Below are 18,486 nucleotides of genomic sequence, written 5' to 3' on the forward strand. Positions count from 1 at the left end.
GGGAGCTCTGGACCCACCTGCTCCAGCAGCACCACCCAGAGCAGGGTGCCCAGGCCCACAGCCAGGTGGCTTCTAGAGAGCTCCAGGGAGGAGACCCCACAGCCTCTGGGCAGCCTGTGCCAGTGCTGCAGCACCCGCACAGCACAGCACTGCTCCTGGTGTTCAGAGGGAGCCTCCTGGGCTACAGCTTGTGCCCACAGCTTCTTGTCCTGGCAGGTGGTACCTCTGAACAGAGACTTTCTCTTTTTTGTGCAACCTCCCTTCAGGTGTTTATGAACATCAATGAGATCTCCCTGAGCCTCCTCCTCTCCAGGCTGGGCAGTTGCAGCTCTCACAGCCTGTTTAATGGATGTTCCAGTCCCCTGATTCCTTTGGCAGCCCTCTGCTGGGCTCCCTGCAATTATGCCCAAGTCTCTCTTGTGCTCTGGGGCTCAGAACTGGACACAACTCAGGATCTTCTCTTTAACAATATACCACATGTTCTAGGACAAAAACGAAAATGCATAGGATGAACGTGTTCAGAAAAGGACAGCTACACAAGCTTAGCTTTACCTGCCTTTCTTTTCTTATTGCCATCTTTACGAACACAATGTTTTCACAAAGAAACTCGATGCTTACATTACTGAACTTAAAATCCACGTCCTACCTTATTCTGCTAGGCTCCTTGCTGCAATAAACCTCAGGAGTTTCACCTCCTTTTCTCTCTCCCTCTCTCTTGGATCTGTAAATGAATACTTACTAAGACAGAATAGAGATACAGACTTAGGATATGATGGAAAAGGCGATAAGAGCCTTTATTTCTTGCCTAAAGCAGAAGTTCATTTCAAAGTGCCAAAAAGAATGGCACGCAAATAATCAGCCTTCATCATGCATTTGGGTAGCACACCTCCATTGGCACTTTTCATACAGCATTAACAGCAAAACGGGATAGACAGAATGGCACGTCTGCATGTCAGGTGCAATGACAGTGACTTCTCTGAAACGATATGCCAGCAGCCAACTCTGCTGTCTTGCACTGCCAGCTCTCAGCATCAGATGGACCTGTCCCAGCACCCAGGTGCCTGTTCTATGACCTGAGCACACTTGTGCTCACCTTATCCTCCACTCCTTTCCAAGAACAATGCTGAGGACACACCACGCAACCCTGCTCCGTGGAGACCCGCTGCTCCATGGCAGGACCCGAGCTGCTTTGGCCTGTCCATATGGTTAGCAACAACCCCTCCTCTCTTAAATACCTCTCTTCATATCAGTGCAACCTCACCCATTACAGCAAACCAAGCTTTGCAATCTCAACACATCTCTGTATTCATTAATCTGTGCCAGAGACAGGTGGCATGGACAGAATAGCACAGGAGTGACAGAAGACTGTCACTTCATGACAGCAAGCTACCTGCCAGGGCTGGGCACCATGCACAGGAATGCCACACGGAGAAAGGTGTCCTTGAACTTAAAGGACATTGCTTGTTCTAATTCTGCAGCTCGCTCTGATTTCTGGCACTTCACTGATGTGCTAAAGCATATGGAGCGCTTTTTAATTATTTAATTCATAATTATATAGCCTCCAGCTGGTAACTGAGCAGAGGTTGTCCAAGATCCTGAGCTCTGGAGTAGTCAAAATGATTTTCCCCACCTTCTGCACCAGACTTCATTGAAAATCTTGAATATAGAATCACAGTATCACCAAGGTTGGAAAAGACCCACAGGATCACCCAGTCCAAACATTTACCCATCACCAACAGTTCTCATCAAACCATGTCCCTCAACACAATGCCCAAACATTCCTTGAACACCTCCAGGGTCAGTGACTCCACCACCTCCCTGGGCAGCCCATTCCAGTGCCTGACCACCATTTCAGAGAAGTAGTATTTCCTAACGTCCAGCCTGAACCTTCCCTGGCACAGCTTGAAGCCATTCCCTCTAGTCCTATCACTGGTTACATGAGAGAAGAGGCCGATCCCCAGCTCACTACAACCTCCCTTCAGGTAGTTATAGAGAGCAATAAGGTCTCTCCTGAGCCTCCTCTTCTCTAGACTGAACAATCCCAGCTCCTTTAGCCACTCCTCATAAGGCCTCATAAGACCCCTCACCAGCTTTGTTGCCCTCCTCTGGACACGCTCCAGGGCCTCAATGTCTTTCTTACAGTGAGGGGCCCAAAAGTGGAAACTACTCAAGGTACAGCCTCACCAGTGCTGAGTACAGGAGGACAATTACTTCCCTGTTCCTGCTGACAACACTGTTTCTGATGCAAGCCAGGATGCCATTGGCCTTCTTGGCCACCTGGGCACACTGCTGGCTCACGTTCAGTTGAGCATCAGTCAATACCCCCAGGTCTATTTCCTCTACACAGTCTTCCAGCTACTTGCCCCAAACCTGTAGCGTTGCCTGGGGTTGTGGCCAAAGTGCAGGACCCGATATTTGGTCTCGTTGAACTTCATCTCATTGGCTTCAGCCCAGCTATCCAGCCTGCCCAGATCCCTCTGCAGGGCCTTGCTATCCCCAGGCAGATCAACACTTCCAGCCAACTTGGTGTCATCTGCAAACTTACTGAGGGTGCACTCAATGCCCTCATCCAGGTTATCAATAAAGATACTGAGGAGGACAGGCCCCAGCACCGAACCCTGAGGTATAACAGCTCCCAATAAAGACATTTCTTTTGAAACACTAACTCCAGGCCTGGAAGGCATATTGAGTTTTGAAACACTACTCCTACGCACCTGAGCAGTTCAACAGTAAAAATATCACACGCTGCATAATCAGTCCAGAAGGAATACTTGAAAATAGTCTCCTGGACAGTTCTTAACAGAAGCAACTACCTCATTGCATAGCATAGCCCTGACCATTTCACTCATACTTTCATATCGATTTTAAATAATTACAGAATATCTGTGATGGGAAATATGTACTTTTGGCAAAAGAAAAGCTGTTTCTCAACTTAACAAAACAAAGGTGGAGAGCAGAACACAGGCACAACATTTTAAGAAATCTGCCAAAGGCAATATGGATTTCATCAACAAGCATGGAGCTGTTTTGGTATTTGGCACGAAGTCCTTAGAGTTGGAAAGGACCCTTAAAGGCCACCTACCCCAACTCCCCTGCAATGAACAGAGACATCTACATAGATCAGGTAGCCCAGGGCCTGATTCAGCCTCACTTCGAAAGCCTGCAGGGATGAGGTATCAACCATACACAATTACACAGATGGTGAGATTGCTGCAGTGTAACAAACTGCTGTCTCTAGCCCACTACCAGACATCTCAGAGTCGCAAATTTCAATACATCTCAAATTTTTGAAACAGTACTTCTTTCAAAGGCTGACGCTGATGAGCAGAAGAACAGTCAGTCTGATGCACTGCGTACTTTTAAGGTATTTAGTGACATGGGATGTGTCCTGGCTGCATAGAAACAAACAAAATCTTAGGTGAAATATAGAAGGGCAATTTCACAATTGATTTTTTTTTTTCTCAAAAGGGAAAACCAGGAACTCCTTCCTCAACCTACACCAAATTTTAGCTAAACCCAGAATGGAAAGCAACACACGACAGCAAGCAGAACATACCAGGTACGGCTAGTGAGGCTGCAGCCCCCTTCTGCTGCTCTGTTTCCCATCCCATCAGCTCTGCTGCACACAGCATTTATATTTACTCCATGTTGTTGGACAAGAGAAGAGGGAGAGCTATGCGAGAACCCAGCCTCTGAGTAACATGCATATGCCAAAGCTGGAAAAAAACCTGAAAGAAATGTATGCACTTATTGCCACCACAACTTTTAACTGGTGGTCTATTCTTATTCATGGCCCTCACCATGGTACAACACAATACAAGCCTAGAAAGCAAGGCACAATTTCATCATAATTGAGAACTGTAATCCAAAATTGCATTTGTCAACTCACCCACAACAGCAGGCTGGTAAGTGAACAGGCTGGCTCATGGGGACAGCTGCTTCCTGTACCACTGGCTGTGCAAGAAGCTTCAGTTCATTCTTTCCAACCAGTCCAAACAATGCCAAGTTCAGAAAGAAACAGAACACAAGCTCAAGCCAAAGCAGAGGATAATTATTCTGCCCCTCCAGCACAGAACATTTCTGTATCAAATGGATAAAGCTTACATGGTGTGGTAAGAGAAGAGGCAAAATGCACTCTGCTGTATTATGAATAAATCACCGAGAAAGAAAACCAAGCACTACCTGTCTCCTGCAAGAACAACAGCATAAAGACAATCCCCTCAGTCATGCGCTTTGACGTTGTTGCAAGTGATCAGACTAATTTCTTTTAAGGCTTACCAGCTGCTAGTGAAGTTGGGACAGCAGACCACACGTGCACCCTGCCTTGCTCTCAGACATGAAGCACGTTGGCTTGGCTTTGAACTACTCAAACGTTGCTTTAACAGAAGCTAGCATTCTCCCTGAACATCAGAACAACATAAAACAAAAAACCAGCCCTGGATGGAACGGAGCATTCATTTCAGTAAACACTCCCTTCCGAGGAAAACCACTGTGAGACACTCATCTCTAGCTGACAAAACAGTACAGAATAAGAGGCAAACAGAAAGAGCAGCAGGTGCTTCCTACAACAGAAGCTGCAGCACCAGGGGAATGCAGCACAGCAGAGAGACAAGCTAGCTCTCTCAAACCGCAGCTAGTGCAAGTGTTCACACCCAGCATGCACCCAGAATTCATTCTGTGCTCTCTCTTTAGCTCTGGGGAACAGCATCTCTCTATTTGCTTATTCAAGTATGCCCATAGCACAGCTTAAGTTGAAGGCATCTCGGGAGTTCTGTAGATTGGTTACCGAAAAATAAAACACTCTTGTCCGCAGGAGCTGAAAAGTCTAAGTATTCTTTTGCAGGAGCTGCATACTCTTTTTTTTTAAACCTTTCAGCAATATCTGTGTCACTGGACTTCAGTGACCTTTCACTAAACTTGAAACAGCATGAGTGACTCATCCTTCTAGAGCATGCTCCAGAGTTCACAAAAATCACAGAATCATAGAACAGTCCGGGTTGGAAGGGACCACGAGGATCACAAATTTCCAACCCCCTGCCATAGGCAGGGCCACCAATCTCCACATTTAATACTAGACCAGGCTGCCCAGGGCCCCATCCAACCTGGCCTTACACACCTCCAGGGATGGGGCATCCACAACCTCTCTGGGCAGCCCGTTCCAGCACCTCACCACCCTCATAGTGAAGAACTTCCCCCTAACATCCAACCTAAATCTGCCCTCCTTCAACTTAAAACCATTTCCCCTTGTCCTGCTGTTAGCTACCCTTCCAAAGAGGCTCCAGAGAGCCTCCTGTTTATAGGCTCCCTTTAGGTACTGGAAGGCTGCAATGAGGTCACCCTGCAGCCTTCTCTTCTCCAGGCTGAATAAGCCCAGCTCCCTCAGCCTGTCTTCATAGGGAAGGTGCTTCAGCCCCCTGATCATCTTTGTGGCCCTCCTCTGGACCCTCTCCAACAGCTCTCTGTCTTTCTTGCAATGGGGCCTCCAGACCTGGACACAGTACTCCAGATGGGGCCTCAGAAGAGCAGAGTAGAGAGGAACAATCACCTCCCCGTCCCTGGCCACCCCTCTTCTGATGGAGCCCAGGGTACCATTTACTTTCCAAGCTGCAAGAGCACACTGTGGCTCATATTAAGTTTGTCATCCATCAAGACCCCCAGGTCCCTCTCTACAGGGCCACTCTCAAGGACTGCTCCTTCCAGTCTGTATATATGCTTGGGATTCCTCCAGTCCAAGTGCAAAACCTTGCACTTTGTTGTGTTGAACCTCATTAGGTTCACCCGGGCCCACCTTTCAAGTCTGTTGAGATCCCTCTGAATGTCCTTCCACCATGTCAACTGCACCACTCAGTTTGGTGTCATCAGCAAACTTGCTGAGGGTGCTCTCAACTCCTTCATGGATGCCATTGATAAAGAGGTTAAAGAGCACCGGTCCCAAGACAGACCCCTGGGGGATGCCACTCGTTACCAGCCTCCACTTGGACACAGAACCATTAATCACCACCCTTTGTCTGCAGTCTTTCAAACAATTCCTTATCCGTCAGGCGGCCCACCATCAAATTCACATCCCTCCAATTTGAAGATAAGGATGTGGTGAGGGACCATGTCAAAGGCCTTGCTCAACTCCAGGTACATGACATCGGTCACCTTCCCTTTGTCCACCAATGTCATCACTCCATCACAGAAGGCCACCAGATTGGTTAAGCATGACCTTCCCCTGGTGAAGCCGTGCTGGCTGTCTCAGATCACACACTCATTCCTCATGTGATCAAGCACGTCATCCAGGAGGATCTGTTCCATGATCTTCCCAGGCACAGAGGTGAGACTCACTGGCCTGTAGTTCCCCGGGTCCTCCACGCTCCCCTTCTTATAAATGGAATTGATATGACCCTTCCTCCAGTCATCCGGGACCCCACCTGACAGCCACGACTTTCCAAATGTGATGGAGAAATTGTTATGCTAAGGATAGAGCCACTTAGTCTTCAACATTATTTAGTTCTTCACATGTTCTTTTGTAAAACACATTTTTTTAAGATAGTCTTTAACCCAAAAATATTAAGCAGTGCTTAACTGCTGATATTTCTATAGGATGGACTGGGCAGGATTTATAGCTCGTTGCACCTGAAAGATCTTTGAAATGATTACAAAAATTAACTATCAGTTCATCTGAAAAGGGAAGTCCAAATGTTTAAAGTTACCACCAATCTACATACTGGAAACTCTAGCAAACCCCACCTTGCAGTTAGGTCATCTGTCACTGATGTGTGTAAAAATCTATGCACTAACACAAGCCCATCAAACAGAGATAGATTACATGTCTCCAGGACAGAGCATATTCTTCACAGAAGTTTCTTTTAGCACTAGGTGGGGATCACCTGTTGACGTTACTCTTACAGTCAGTGAAAAAAAGGTGTTCCCACAAACCTGATTCTGGCTATGCCTGAGCTGTAGGACTTTGTTGCTCCTGGAACCACGTGCAATCCTGGCAAATTCTTGACTGCATGTCAGGAGGAGGTTGAAATACTACTGCTCCCTTCCTCAACAAGTATCTCTTGTCACTTCATTGGCAGAGGAAAAAAATGGAGGCAAACAGAGGTAACAAGCTCTCTATGGCCTGCTTCAACATCCTAATGACAGTCTGAGAACTGCCACTGATGACCACTCTGCGGAGAATCTGGAATATCTCCTTCTCCAAATAGATCTTTTTAAGTTTGGCTCTTTTTTTGACTGATTTCTTGACTGGCTCCCTTAACTATTAGCTACTGAGAATATTCCCATCCCACCATAGGTTTCTGCTAGGACACAGTTGATAGATTTTCTTCTATTTCAACAATGGCTAAACACTCTCTACAAAACCTTTTTCTGCAAAGCTGTTAAATAGGAGAGCTATTATTTTTCAGACAGCAAGGCACTGCTGAGGCGTTAGTAAATTACAGTCAGTGCAGATATAAACCAAGTAGTATCTTCCAGTGAAACAAACTTCTCACTTCAAACACAGTGAGCTCCTGTCACTTTCAGGCTGAATACTACCCCAGCCAATTTAAATGAAACGGGGATTTCCATGAAAATGACTGCAGTCTACAGAGAGTACACTTTAGCATTGTGCTTATTAGAAACTTTTCCACAACCAAGATGTGTATTCTTGCCCTTACCCTTGTGTACAAATATCAATCCAATGCAGGCTTCTTTACAGTAGAATCAAAGAATGGTTTGCGTTGGAAAGGACCTTTAAGATCATCTAGTTCCAACCCCCTGCTATAGGCAGGGACACCTCCCACTAGACCAGGGTGCTCACAGCCCTATCCAGCCTGGCCTTTATCACAAACAATTCAAAATACATCTTGAAATCATCTATAGTACAAATGTCCAGCTTGGCCACACTGGAAATGTTATATAAGGTATGAGAACTACCAGGTCATAGATCCTGCAAGTTAACTTCTTCACGTACTAAATATTAACAAGACACTTTTAACTATGACCAATAGCAAGCTCAAAACTAGCTAGATTGCGTCACTGCTTCCTGCTGTGAAGAGCTATTTTATAGCATTGTGAGTCTGAGCAGAAAAGAGGAAGTCTAAAGCTTCTACAGACGAGGGACTATGAAACAAGCATCGCAGCAGACACTTTATACTGCACAAAACGTAAGTCACAAACCATTATTCTGCATCAGTAAAGTAACGTGGATGTATATACGTAGTGTTAAGATTTACTTCTTTCTTCAGAAGCTAAACAGACGTGTATAGTCAGGGACTAATGAACTGAAATGTAGTTCTTCAGTGCACTTAATACCTTCAAACCATAAGCAGCATTCTCTCAATAATGTTCAAAGCAAAATGAATGTGTTTGTATAAAAAAATAGTCCTACAATCACTGTTGTTCAGGATTTTTACAATGAATTTAAAAATAAGTAATAACCAAAACAATAAGTATGTTATCACTAAAGAAAAAAATACTTGTTTTCATTAAATGAAAAACACAAAACAATCTTGTTGCTTGGTCTCTCCATGATCCACTGAAGGCCATGTCCTCCTTGATGAAATGTGAGGGATAGAAAGAGACAAAAAAAGCAGGGGGAGAATTGAGGGTTTGGGAAGAGAGATATACAGAAAATCCTTTAGATGGGATTGCTGTTTCCTAACTCATAGTAAAACTCTAAAGGAAAATAACTCTAGTTTTGCCCTGAAAGTCTCTGTTCTTGCTCATTGAATCTAGATACGCTTTACAATTCTTGTTAGTTACTAAGAACCTCAGCCATAATTAAAATATAAAACATGTTGACATAACGTATGGACCGATGTCAGGTCAGTAATTCAAGATTAGCACAGACAGCTGGAAACCAGTAACTCCAGGAGCTATTCAGCAAGTATTCAGCCCAGAGAAGAGAAGGCTCCAGAGGGGACCTGAGAGTGGCTGTTCAGCAAAGGAGGGTGGTAAGAAAGAAACAGACAGACTCCTCAGCACGGTCTGCTGTGACAGTACAAGGGAAATAGCTTCAGACTTAAAGAGGGACGACTTCGATTGGGTACAAGGAAGATTTTTTTTTTTTTTTTTTTTTTACAGTGAGGGTGCTAAGGCACTGGAACAGGCTGCCCAGAGAGGTGGTGGACACCCCATTCTTGGAGACATTCAAGGATGGGGCCCTGAGCAACCTGATGTAGCTGTGCATGTCCCTGTTCATTGCAGGAGAGTTGGACTAGGTGACCTTTAAGGGTCCTATTCAACTCAAGTGATTTCATGATTTTAAGCACTTCTACAAACAGAAATAATTAAATGCTGCCATTATGAAAGTTAGCAACCCAAGCAAAACTGTTCAACCAGAGATACATGAAGACCAACTTGGGCTGATCTGTGAGATGTCAACCTGAAATCCAGGCAGACAAGTAGTGATGGGAGAAAAACACAAAAACAACTAAATCATTGTACCTGTGTATAAACGCAGAGAGGCTCTTTTTTCCTCAAACATAATAGATTCTTAAATATATAAATATCAAATTTTGGACTCTTAAAGTAAATTTACAATAAATACATAATGACAATGCTGACATGCACTTAAGCATGCAACATTTGGCAACACTGACTTCAACAAGTAAACTAAATTAAAAAAAAGCCACTTTCTGTTAGAGTACATCCATTCCCTGAAACAATTGGCACCACTTTGAAATAACCTGCAAATAAACCATGCAGCCCCAGTTTTCCTGTCACAAGCTCAAACCAGATTCAACTTCCTCTCTTCCCATCAACATCAACATACTAGTTATTACAGAAACAAGACCTGACTAGAAATGACTGCAGTCACTGCAAGTCCAAAGGGGAGAGCAAAACCAAAACTCGTGTCACTTACTAGCATTCATCTGTAAAAACTGAATTCTTCTACCTGTCTTATATGTTAGTACTCGGTTTACAGACTGGTGAGGATCTGGATACAGGTAGTAATGAACTATGTCATAAACAGCCGTCAGCAACAGAAAATGTAAGGGAGAAAAAATTGAATTTTTTGTTTAATTAAAGCTTATGAGGAATTTAATTCCACAATTGTAAGAACATTTTTAACATCACACATTAGCATGAGTATATGGCAAACAGGTGTACAGATTGTAAGGTAAAGAGGTATAGGACCAGAGAGACTATCGCATTTACAAAGGAGTAATGAAATAAAGAGCTTACCCATGTCCCGGGCTCACAGAAGGGCTCCAAGGGGAGTGATCTCCAGATAGAGACCCTTCTTCCTTGGGAGTCAGCCCTTAAATGGGGTCTAGGAGGGGTGGAGCCAGGCTCTTCAGGTGAAATTGCATTCACCTGTGCCCCTGCAGCTGACTCAGCACTCACCTCAGGTGGTCAATCAGAGGTTCAGGCCATGATTCAACAGTTCCCATACAATGAGTGTACACAGTCACAGAGCTCTGCTGAAAAACTGTTTTATAATAAGGTTTCTGAATCATTTCCAACAATGCAAAAAGAACTTATTTAAATGTGTGGGATTTTTTTTTCTAGCAGTATGTGGACAAATTTATGTAACAGTAATAAAACTGGGGCAGTACGATAAATATTACTTCAGATGTGCTACAAGCATGTGCTACAATATTTTCTGTCACACATATGCCATCTACCCAAAATAGACACTGCTTCAATCCAGTAGGGATGTTTCTATACCACTGTATAAAGTGCCTACTAAGCATCACAACGAAGGCATAAAACAGTGGAGCTGTACTAAAGAATTTTTATTTCAATGTATTCTCCACTTTGGGGGATAAGCACACAGGAACTCTGCCTCTCTCTTTTCTTGAGAAAGTTCTGCTGCCTCAGGACAAGGGGGAATGGCTTTAAACTAGAAGCGGGGAGATTCAGGTTAGATGTTAGGAGGAAATTCTTTACTCAAAGGGTGGTGAAGCGCTGGCACAGTTGCCCAGAGAAGCTGTGGTGCCCCATCCCTGGAGGGCCTCAAGGCCAGGTTGGATGGGTCCTGGGCAGCTGAGCTGGTGGGGGGCAGCCCTGCCCACGACAGGAGGACTGGGACTGGGTGGGCTTTAAGGTCCCTTCCAACCCACACCATTCCATGATTTTATGAAATTACACTGCTGGAGTTATTCAGATGCTTGTCACAAATAGGAAGATCAGACAAACAACTAACTCACTCTTTCCTCCTCCTCCTCCTCAGCAAGTTACCACAGGGTTGGGTAAAAGGCCAAACCAGAGAAGCTCCCCCATGCGAAGTCACAGTACAATAAAACAGAGAGCCAGGAAAGAGGGAGGAAGGGTGGGCTCACAAAAATATCCCTGCGAGTATCAGGTAACACCTGCCTTCTTCAAGTGGCTCCAGAATAAGATGGAGGACAATCTTATCAGTGGAGTCTGCACAGTGAAATTTGAGATTTCAGACTCCCAGCTGAAAGAAGGAACACTGGATGGTTCATTCTAAAGCTCTGGGAATAAAGACTTTATTCAACCTACAGAGCTATTAAGATAGATTTTTAATGTCTTTATGCACAACAGCATGCATGCACATATTCTTTTGAGATCTACATAGTTTCCACACAATTAAAATGTAGTGTAAATACCTCACTTAGCATATCCAAATGTCACTACATGTCACGCTCACTTCTTTCTTTTCATAACTAGTCATTAATCTTTTCAACAGGGACAAGTTGAAGAAATATTTTCTTTAGAAAACAGCTCTTTCACTTCAATTACAGCCATTTCTATCTAATTATCAGCTACTGGAACACATTCAAAAAATAGTTGAGCAATCCTGTCTTTCTCATTCCTCTTAAGTAATTCTATATTTAATTAATATGGCTTATCAAAACTATTTCTCGTAAGTCTGACAGCACACGTACCTTCCTCATGGCACAGTATGTATTCATAGCCAGAAAGAGCAACAAAAGTAGCACGTTTTCCCCCCCAGACAATGCAATCTGATTATTAAGCCTCATTCTACAAAAATTCTCATTTGTTTTTTAAAGAAAGCTTTTACTTGAAGGAGAATAATTTTCCTATGTCATCTATTTCCAGGGTTTTAATGGGGTGCAACAACTATTCCTAAAACCACTTACGATATGATGCCTGAGAATCACTACCCTGAAGAATACAGGATTTCATCACTGGTCTTCTACAGTTTTGTATTCATAGTAGGACTGGTAGTGAATGCCACGGCACTATGGGTTTTCAGCTGCAGTACCAAGAAGAGAACCACTATAACCATATACATGATGAATGTGGCATTACTTGACATAACTTTCATACTTTCCTTGCCTTTTCGGATAATCTACCATGGGAAAGAAATGTGGCCTTTTGGAGATATATTCTGTCGGATTATCGGTGCTTTCACTGTATTTTATCCAGCCATTGCTCTGTGGTTGCTTGCTTTCATAAGTGTAGACAGATTTATGGCTATTGTCCAGCCCAAACATGTCAAAGAACTGAAAAATACAAAAAAAGCTCTGCTGGCTTGTACAGGAATCTGGATAATGACCCTTGCAACAACTTCCCCCTTGCTCTTTCTACGTTCTGATCCAGACAAAGCCTTCAATTTCACCACCTGCATGAAAATGCTCGATATCATCCATTTAAAGGAAGTAAATATGTTGAACTTTTCTCGCTTGATATTTTTCTTTTTGATTCCTTTGCTTATCATGATGGGGTGCTACCTAGTCATTATTTACAATTTTATCCATGGCAGGACTTCCAAGTTGAAGCCTAAGGCCAAGGAGAGATCCATAAGAATCATAGTTACTTTGATTGCTCAAGTACTTGTGTGCTTTGTACCCTTCCACATTTGCTTCGCCCTCATGATGTTGAATGAAGGTACAAGTTACAATCCATGGGCAGCCTTTACCACCTTTCTCATGAACCTCAGTACTTGCTTGGACGTTATACTGTACTATATTGTTTCTAAACAATTTCAGGCTAGAGTCATCAGCGTCATCCTTTATCGCAATTACCTCCGAAGTGTGCGCAGGAAGAGTTTTCGAACTGCAAGTGTAAGATCACTCAATAATATCAACAGTGAAATGATATAAAGAAAGAGTAAAAACATTAGAGGGATTCTCTAATGAAACAAGTGATTACCCTTCCAGATTCCAGAATTTTGGCTACACTGAAAAACGTTCTATGCCCAGAAGTAACAGATGTTTGTTGCACTGTAACTATGAGAGACGTACAATGATAATGGCACCTCTTCATGTTTGCTCAACAGTCTTTGTAAATCTGAAATGAACTAAAACTTAGTATCAGCGTTAAACTGCCCACCACTTTTGTCACCTTAACAAATTGTAACTATCTCCAGAGAAGAAATAACCATTAGTGTAATAAAGCACTAACACTGAAAACCGTGATGCAAGGTATGATCTATTGTATATATTTGCACAGCCTAACAATCTTAAACTACTGTATATCCCACACTTCTAAAATCAGCTTCATTCTCTCCTGACCAGTATGTCAGTATGATTTAAAGTACAAATGTTTCACCTAAATAATTATTTGACAGATTTCTTTCTAACAGCTTATGCAGACATACATAAAAATGTCAGTAAAAAATTTAGTAGCTGAAGTGTTCATTAGTTCACTGTGAGTGTGATATGCACACTTATTACATTCTACACAAAGTATCTTTTTATACAGATGAAAATGTTATATTTGTTTAGATACTGCAGCAGCTTATGTGTGCCCTGCACAAAAACAGCAAAGTGTTATTCAAGCTTTAGACTCCTTTTGAATACTTGCACATCACAAGGAATGTATTCTTGTAAGAATAACACACATGCTTTATCTTTGTTATTAGATCAGGCTTTTGGTACTTTCAAGAGATACACTAAAAAAGTAGAACTCTGCAATCTTAGCATGGTGCTCAGCATTTAAAGTCTTGTCTCAAGAGCTTTTATTACTGCCTCAGAGCATGTGACACATGGAAACTCGAGTCTATATAAGGCTGATGCCTCTTAACCACAAAGGCTCTGCAAGCTCTACGGTTCTACCATGACAGATACACCTCCTATAATTAATGGCAGAAATGTTAAATACAGGTTACACAAAACTCAACCACTGAATACCTTAAAGCTTTAAGAACTTCAAATGCAAACTCTAAATTAAATAATATGCTCGATTTTTTGAAACACACACGTATGAAATACCAGAATGAACTGCAAATAACTGCATATGCATTTAAAAGTGAACATAAAGATATTAATTAGAGTTAAGCTATCTTAGGTATTCAAGAAAGAAATCAGCACCAGCCTGATTTCAGTTTACAAGTTTATTGAATAGAACAAGAATAAATACGGTGTTAATTTGTGCACTGTAAGCCACTTGTCAGTCATGCTGGCAATGGATCTGGTGCTAACAGAAAGGAAAATCATCATCAGATGGATAAATTTTAAGTACCTTAACCCCAGATCACAATTAGGAAATGCATGTTAGAAAATATAATATTTCAAACACAAAACATTTACACTGGAATTCAAAAGAGGGTTATGCTTAATTTGAAAGGTTACATGAAGAAAGGCTTTTAAATTCAAACGTACACAAAATATTCCCTTAAAACCATATCTAAAATAACCAATCTACCAGGAGCTACTTACAAACCAGAAGGCAAGCTGTTGATGGTGATGCCAAATACATACTGAGCAGCTTCTACAAGGAGAAGATCAAACAAAGCTGACAGCGTCCAAGCACCCAGTAAAAAGGACTAGAAAGAAAAGGTTTCGTTTGAATTAATTTAATTGTTTAAAAAAAAGATTCCAATATATCTCTTAATAAATAAGAAAATCACTACAATAGTTCAGTCAAGACAAATATAATATCTAGCACAGCATAAATTATATGTTATATTTATGTAAATATAACATATATATAATATATATGCTATATATATTATATTATATATAAATATACATAAATAAATGTCAATGTTTAGATAGCGAAGAATGAAAAAGAGTTTGATTTGTTACCAAAAATAAATTCTGTGGGTGTAGTAACTTTCAACTGATACAGATGCAAACTTAGAATAAGCCACTGATTGTAAGATGAATTTAAATTCTGACTTATGGAAACCCAATTCACTTCAGAACTCTTAAACATATATTTCGATATGGAATATTAGTAATAAAAACTACAATATTAATCCAAGGCTACAAAATTTGAAACAGTGCAGAAAGCAATTTCTGATAAAAGAAAAAAAGCAACTCTAGAACTTACTGAAAATTTTCTGCTGCCGTATCTTCTTTCAAATATTCTAAAGTTGTAAATGAGCAGACTGCTGCAGAATGTGTCTTTCAGATCGAGGCATATCACTCTCCCACATACAAGCCTCCAAATCTAGAAGGTTAAAGATTGTTACGTTAAGTCTCTCTATCCTCACAGAAATTCTTCAGAGAATTTGTGCTCAGAGTGAAGGAATACAAGACTGAAGTCAGACAGGAGGAAGGCAGTAAGGCATTAAAAGAGGGAATTAAAGAGCTAGAATGCTATAGAGATTTCAAGAAGTCTGTTTAAAAAATGCTTTCAAACAAGAAGTCTATCTACTAAAACAGATCAACAATTTAAATCAAGTCAACTCCGATTTTCATGATCCTAGTTTGCATTTACAAATAAAAATGGACACGCTAACCCTAGTAAATTGTATAGATTATCAAATAAATTATTTTTAAGTGACATCCAGATATCATCTAATCCAGTGTACTGCTCAAAGTAGGTTTAATCAATTCAGTCTGCTTGAAATCATGTCCAATCAAGACTTGAATACCCACAAAAATGAAAGCTCCACAACCTTCCTTGGCAACTTGTTTGCAGTACCTGGCCTTTCCATCATCCAGGTGGTTAATGAAGACACTAAACAGTACTGGTTCCAGTACTGAAGCCTGAGGAGCCCTCCCCTAATTACTACCTGCCAGGTGGACTTTGTACCAGTAACCACAACGCCAATTTTCCACCAAACTATTAATCCAGTTATTCAGTATATACCTCACCAATTTGGCTTCAAGTACACAATGGGAGACAGGGTTAAAAGCCTTGCTAAGGTCAAGGTATACAAAATCCATTGATTTCTCCTTATTCACAGTACCACTCGCCTCATAGAAAAGAAGTAATCATTTGGCCAGGCACTGCTTCATAGAAACAAAGAATGGTGGAGGTGAGACTGTCCAGTCCAACATACTTGTTCAAAGCAAAGTTGGCCATCTTCAGACTGGTTTTGAATACCTCCAAGGATAGAGATTATGCAACTTGCTTGGGAAACCTGTTCCTCCATTCTATCAGACTTACCGTAAAATATATTTCTCTTTAAGTGAAATTCATTATATTTCAATGAATCATCTCTTGTTATGTAAATAAACAGCACTGAGAAGAGTCTGGCACCCTCATCATTATCTCTCCTTCTTCCATTAGGTATTCCCACATACTGGAAAATCCACCCTGAGCCTCTTCTTCTTCAGGCTAAGCAATCCCAGCCTCTCCTTGTATGACAAATGATCCAACTCCTGACTGGATGTATCCAGTTCTATCTTACAATCACAAACCTAAAACAAAGGACACTCCAGATATGGCTTCACCAGGGCTGAGTAGAAGGGAAGGAGAGTCCCACTCAAACGCCTTGCGATGGACATTATACTCCGTAAGTCCCTTCCAAGTTTGCTCTCCTACAGTCCAGGGTTGCAACCCTGCACCTTGTCTTATTCCCCATTCTCATGACCCTGAATTCCATCAGGAAACTCATGGTCACGGCAACCAAGGCTGCACCTGGTCTTCACATCCCCAGTCAGATCTTCCTTGGTTTTAAGTAAGAGATCCAGTCAAAACATCTTCCCTCATCACCTCCTTGAATATCTGTGCTAGCAATTTGTCACCAGTGTACTTCAGAAACCTCCTTCAGAAACTCTGCTGTATTGCCCCCCCAAGCACATATCAGCATAGTTAAATCCCTCCATGAGGGCCAGGGCCTGAAAATGTAAGGCTTCTTTCAATTGTCTGAAGTCCTCACCTACTTCATAAGTCAGATGATCTGTAGCAAACACCACAAAGTTGCCTGTGCTGAGCTGCCCACTAATCCTGACCCACAAATTCTCAACTCCCCCCATCATCCATCCCAAGACAAAGTTCTGTGCAGTCCCACTCCTCTTTTGCACAAAGGGTGATTCCCCTTCTTGCCTACCTGGCCTATTCTTCCTAAGGAGCCTGTATCTGCCTGTTGCAGCACTCTTGTCACACCTCCAGGACTACAATGAGATTATGGCACATTAAGGGTAACACAGCTCCTGTACTTGACAAGAAAGATCACAGAGTGCAATGGCATGCAGCATCACTAGCTAGGTCTAATAATTGTAGATGTAGGTTGAGCTTGTAGATGAGGAACAGCAGCTCTCTTCAACAGAAAAATATCAGTTTCTCATAATTCACTATAGCAGAAGTTACAGTGTGAAAGTTATGTCCTCTGTCGTTAAAATAAATGGTAGGTTATCAAGAGTAGCTGATCATAATAGTCCTCTCCAGCCTCAAGAAAACTAAGCACAGGAAGATACTGACATTCATATACCTGTTCATATTCATATAACTGGCATATTCATATACCTCTATTGCTATTTGGGTTAAGTCACTCTTCACTCAAAGCAAGCTTCCCAACTACCACTGGCTGCAAGGAGAGATGACACAAACAATCATTTCCCAGACAAAAGAAAGAAGTGAAAGGCTTATGTTGACAGTTTCAGATCAGTTTTTCTCACTTCAAACAAAAGGCAGGTGATGGCCTGCTACATTCTGCGGCCTACTGAGATAACTTAAAAGCTAAGAACAAGCTGGTCTACAGCAGTAAACAAAGGTAAAGAAGCAGAAGAGAAAAAGAAAGCAAAAAAATGCATAGAAGAGAGTACTTTGCAGTCTCTTTCCACAGAAAATTAACTGATCCTTACCTGAAAATCCTCTTTTATAGCTTGTAGGTTATATGCAAAGAACTTCTGATAATGTTGGAAAAGCAGAGTCAACAGAATCGAGATGGCACTTGGGACTAATAACAGACTCTTTGACAAAGGTGCTTTATCTTAAAGAGAAAATAAACAGAAAAACACTTTAGAGGAAAATCTCTTCCATTTCTAAAGCGTCATAGTTAGACAGGTGATTAGATAACAATCATGCATCATCTCAGTTTTATCTGATCAACTTCCTTTGCAAATAGATAGTAAAAACACCTCGACCCAAGGAAGTCTTTGGAGATATTAATGACAATTAAATATTCATTAGACATTTTGCCTTCCACATCCTCTCATGAAATTAATTGTTTGGTTATAATTATTCAAAGTTCTCTATACCTATGGAGATCACGCTCTCCCACACAGCTCTCCTAACACACAGTGTTGTTTCAGGAAACAAAACAATTACTTGTTTTTGCTAGCAAAACAGTCGTGTAAATGGAGTTCAGACAAATACAGTTGTTTCTTTTGTCTTCGACATTAACCTTTGTTCTCAAGGCTATGAATAAATGTTGTGAATAAATATCCTTTCTCTTCA

At 41.8% G+C, this 18,486-nt stretch overlaps 2 protein-coding genes across 6 annotated transcripts in view; one reads left to right on the forward strand and one right to left on the reverse strand.

Annotated features, from left to right (window-relative positions):
- Positions 1 to 18,486, reverse strand: part of UBAC2 (UBA domain containing 2) — a 97,046-nt gene that overhangs the window by 68,719 nt on the left and 9,841 nt on the right. For all 5 annotated transcript variants that reach the window (XR_006939280.1, NM_001006268.2, XM_015274298.4 and 2 more), the window contains exons 2-4: positions 17,892 to 18,019; positions 15,187 to 15,306; positions 14,571 to 14,677 (exon numbers count right to left, since the gene is read on the reverse strand). Coding sequence is in view for 4 of the 5 variants with exons in the window: in NM_001006268.2 (NP_001006268.1) it covers positions 14,571 to 14,677; positions 15,187 to 15,306; positions 17,892 to 18,019 (355 nt within the window). In the remaining variant the exon portion in view is untranslated. The remainder of the gene's footprint in view (positions 1 to 14,570; positions 14,678 to 15,186; positions 15,307 to 17,891; positions 18,020 to 18,486) is intronic.
- Positions 8,064 to 13,322, forward strand: GPR18 (G protein-coupled receptor 18). Its single transcript, XM_003640541.6, has 2 exons — positions 8,064 to 8,138; positions 12,007 to 13,322. Exon 2 carries the CDS (start codon positions 12,051 to 12,053, stop codon positions 13,011 to 13,013), a length of 963 nt encoding a protein of 320 aa, XP_003640589.1. The 5' UTR covers positions 8,064 to 8,138; positions 12,007 to 12,050; the 3' UTR covers positions 13,014 to 13,322.

This window comes from Gallus gallus, chromosome 1 (genome assembly GCF_016699485.2).
Source record: "Gallus gallus isolate bGalGal1 chromosome 1, bGalGal1.mat.broiler.GRCg7b, whole genome shotgun sequence".
NCBI lineage: Eukaryota > Metazoa > Chordata > Aves > Galliformes > Phasianidae > Gallus > Gallus gallus.

What these genes read in the sequence shown, in the direction of transcription:
- GPR18 (XM_003640541.6), top strand. Translation starts at nt 12,051, where the DNA reads ATGATGCCTGAGAATCACTACCCTGAAGAATACAGGATTTCATCACTG.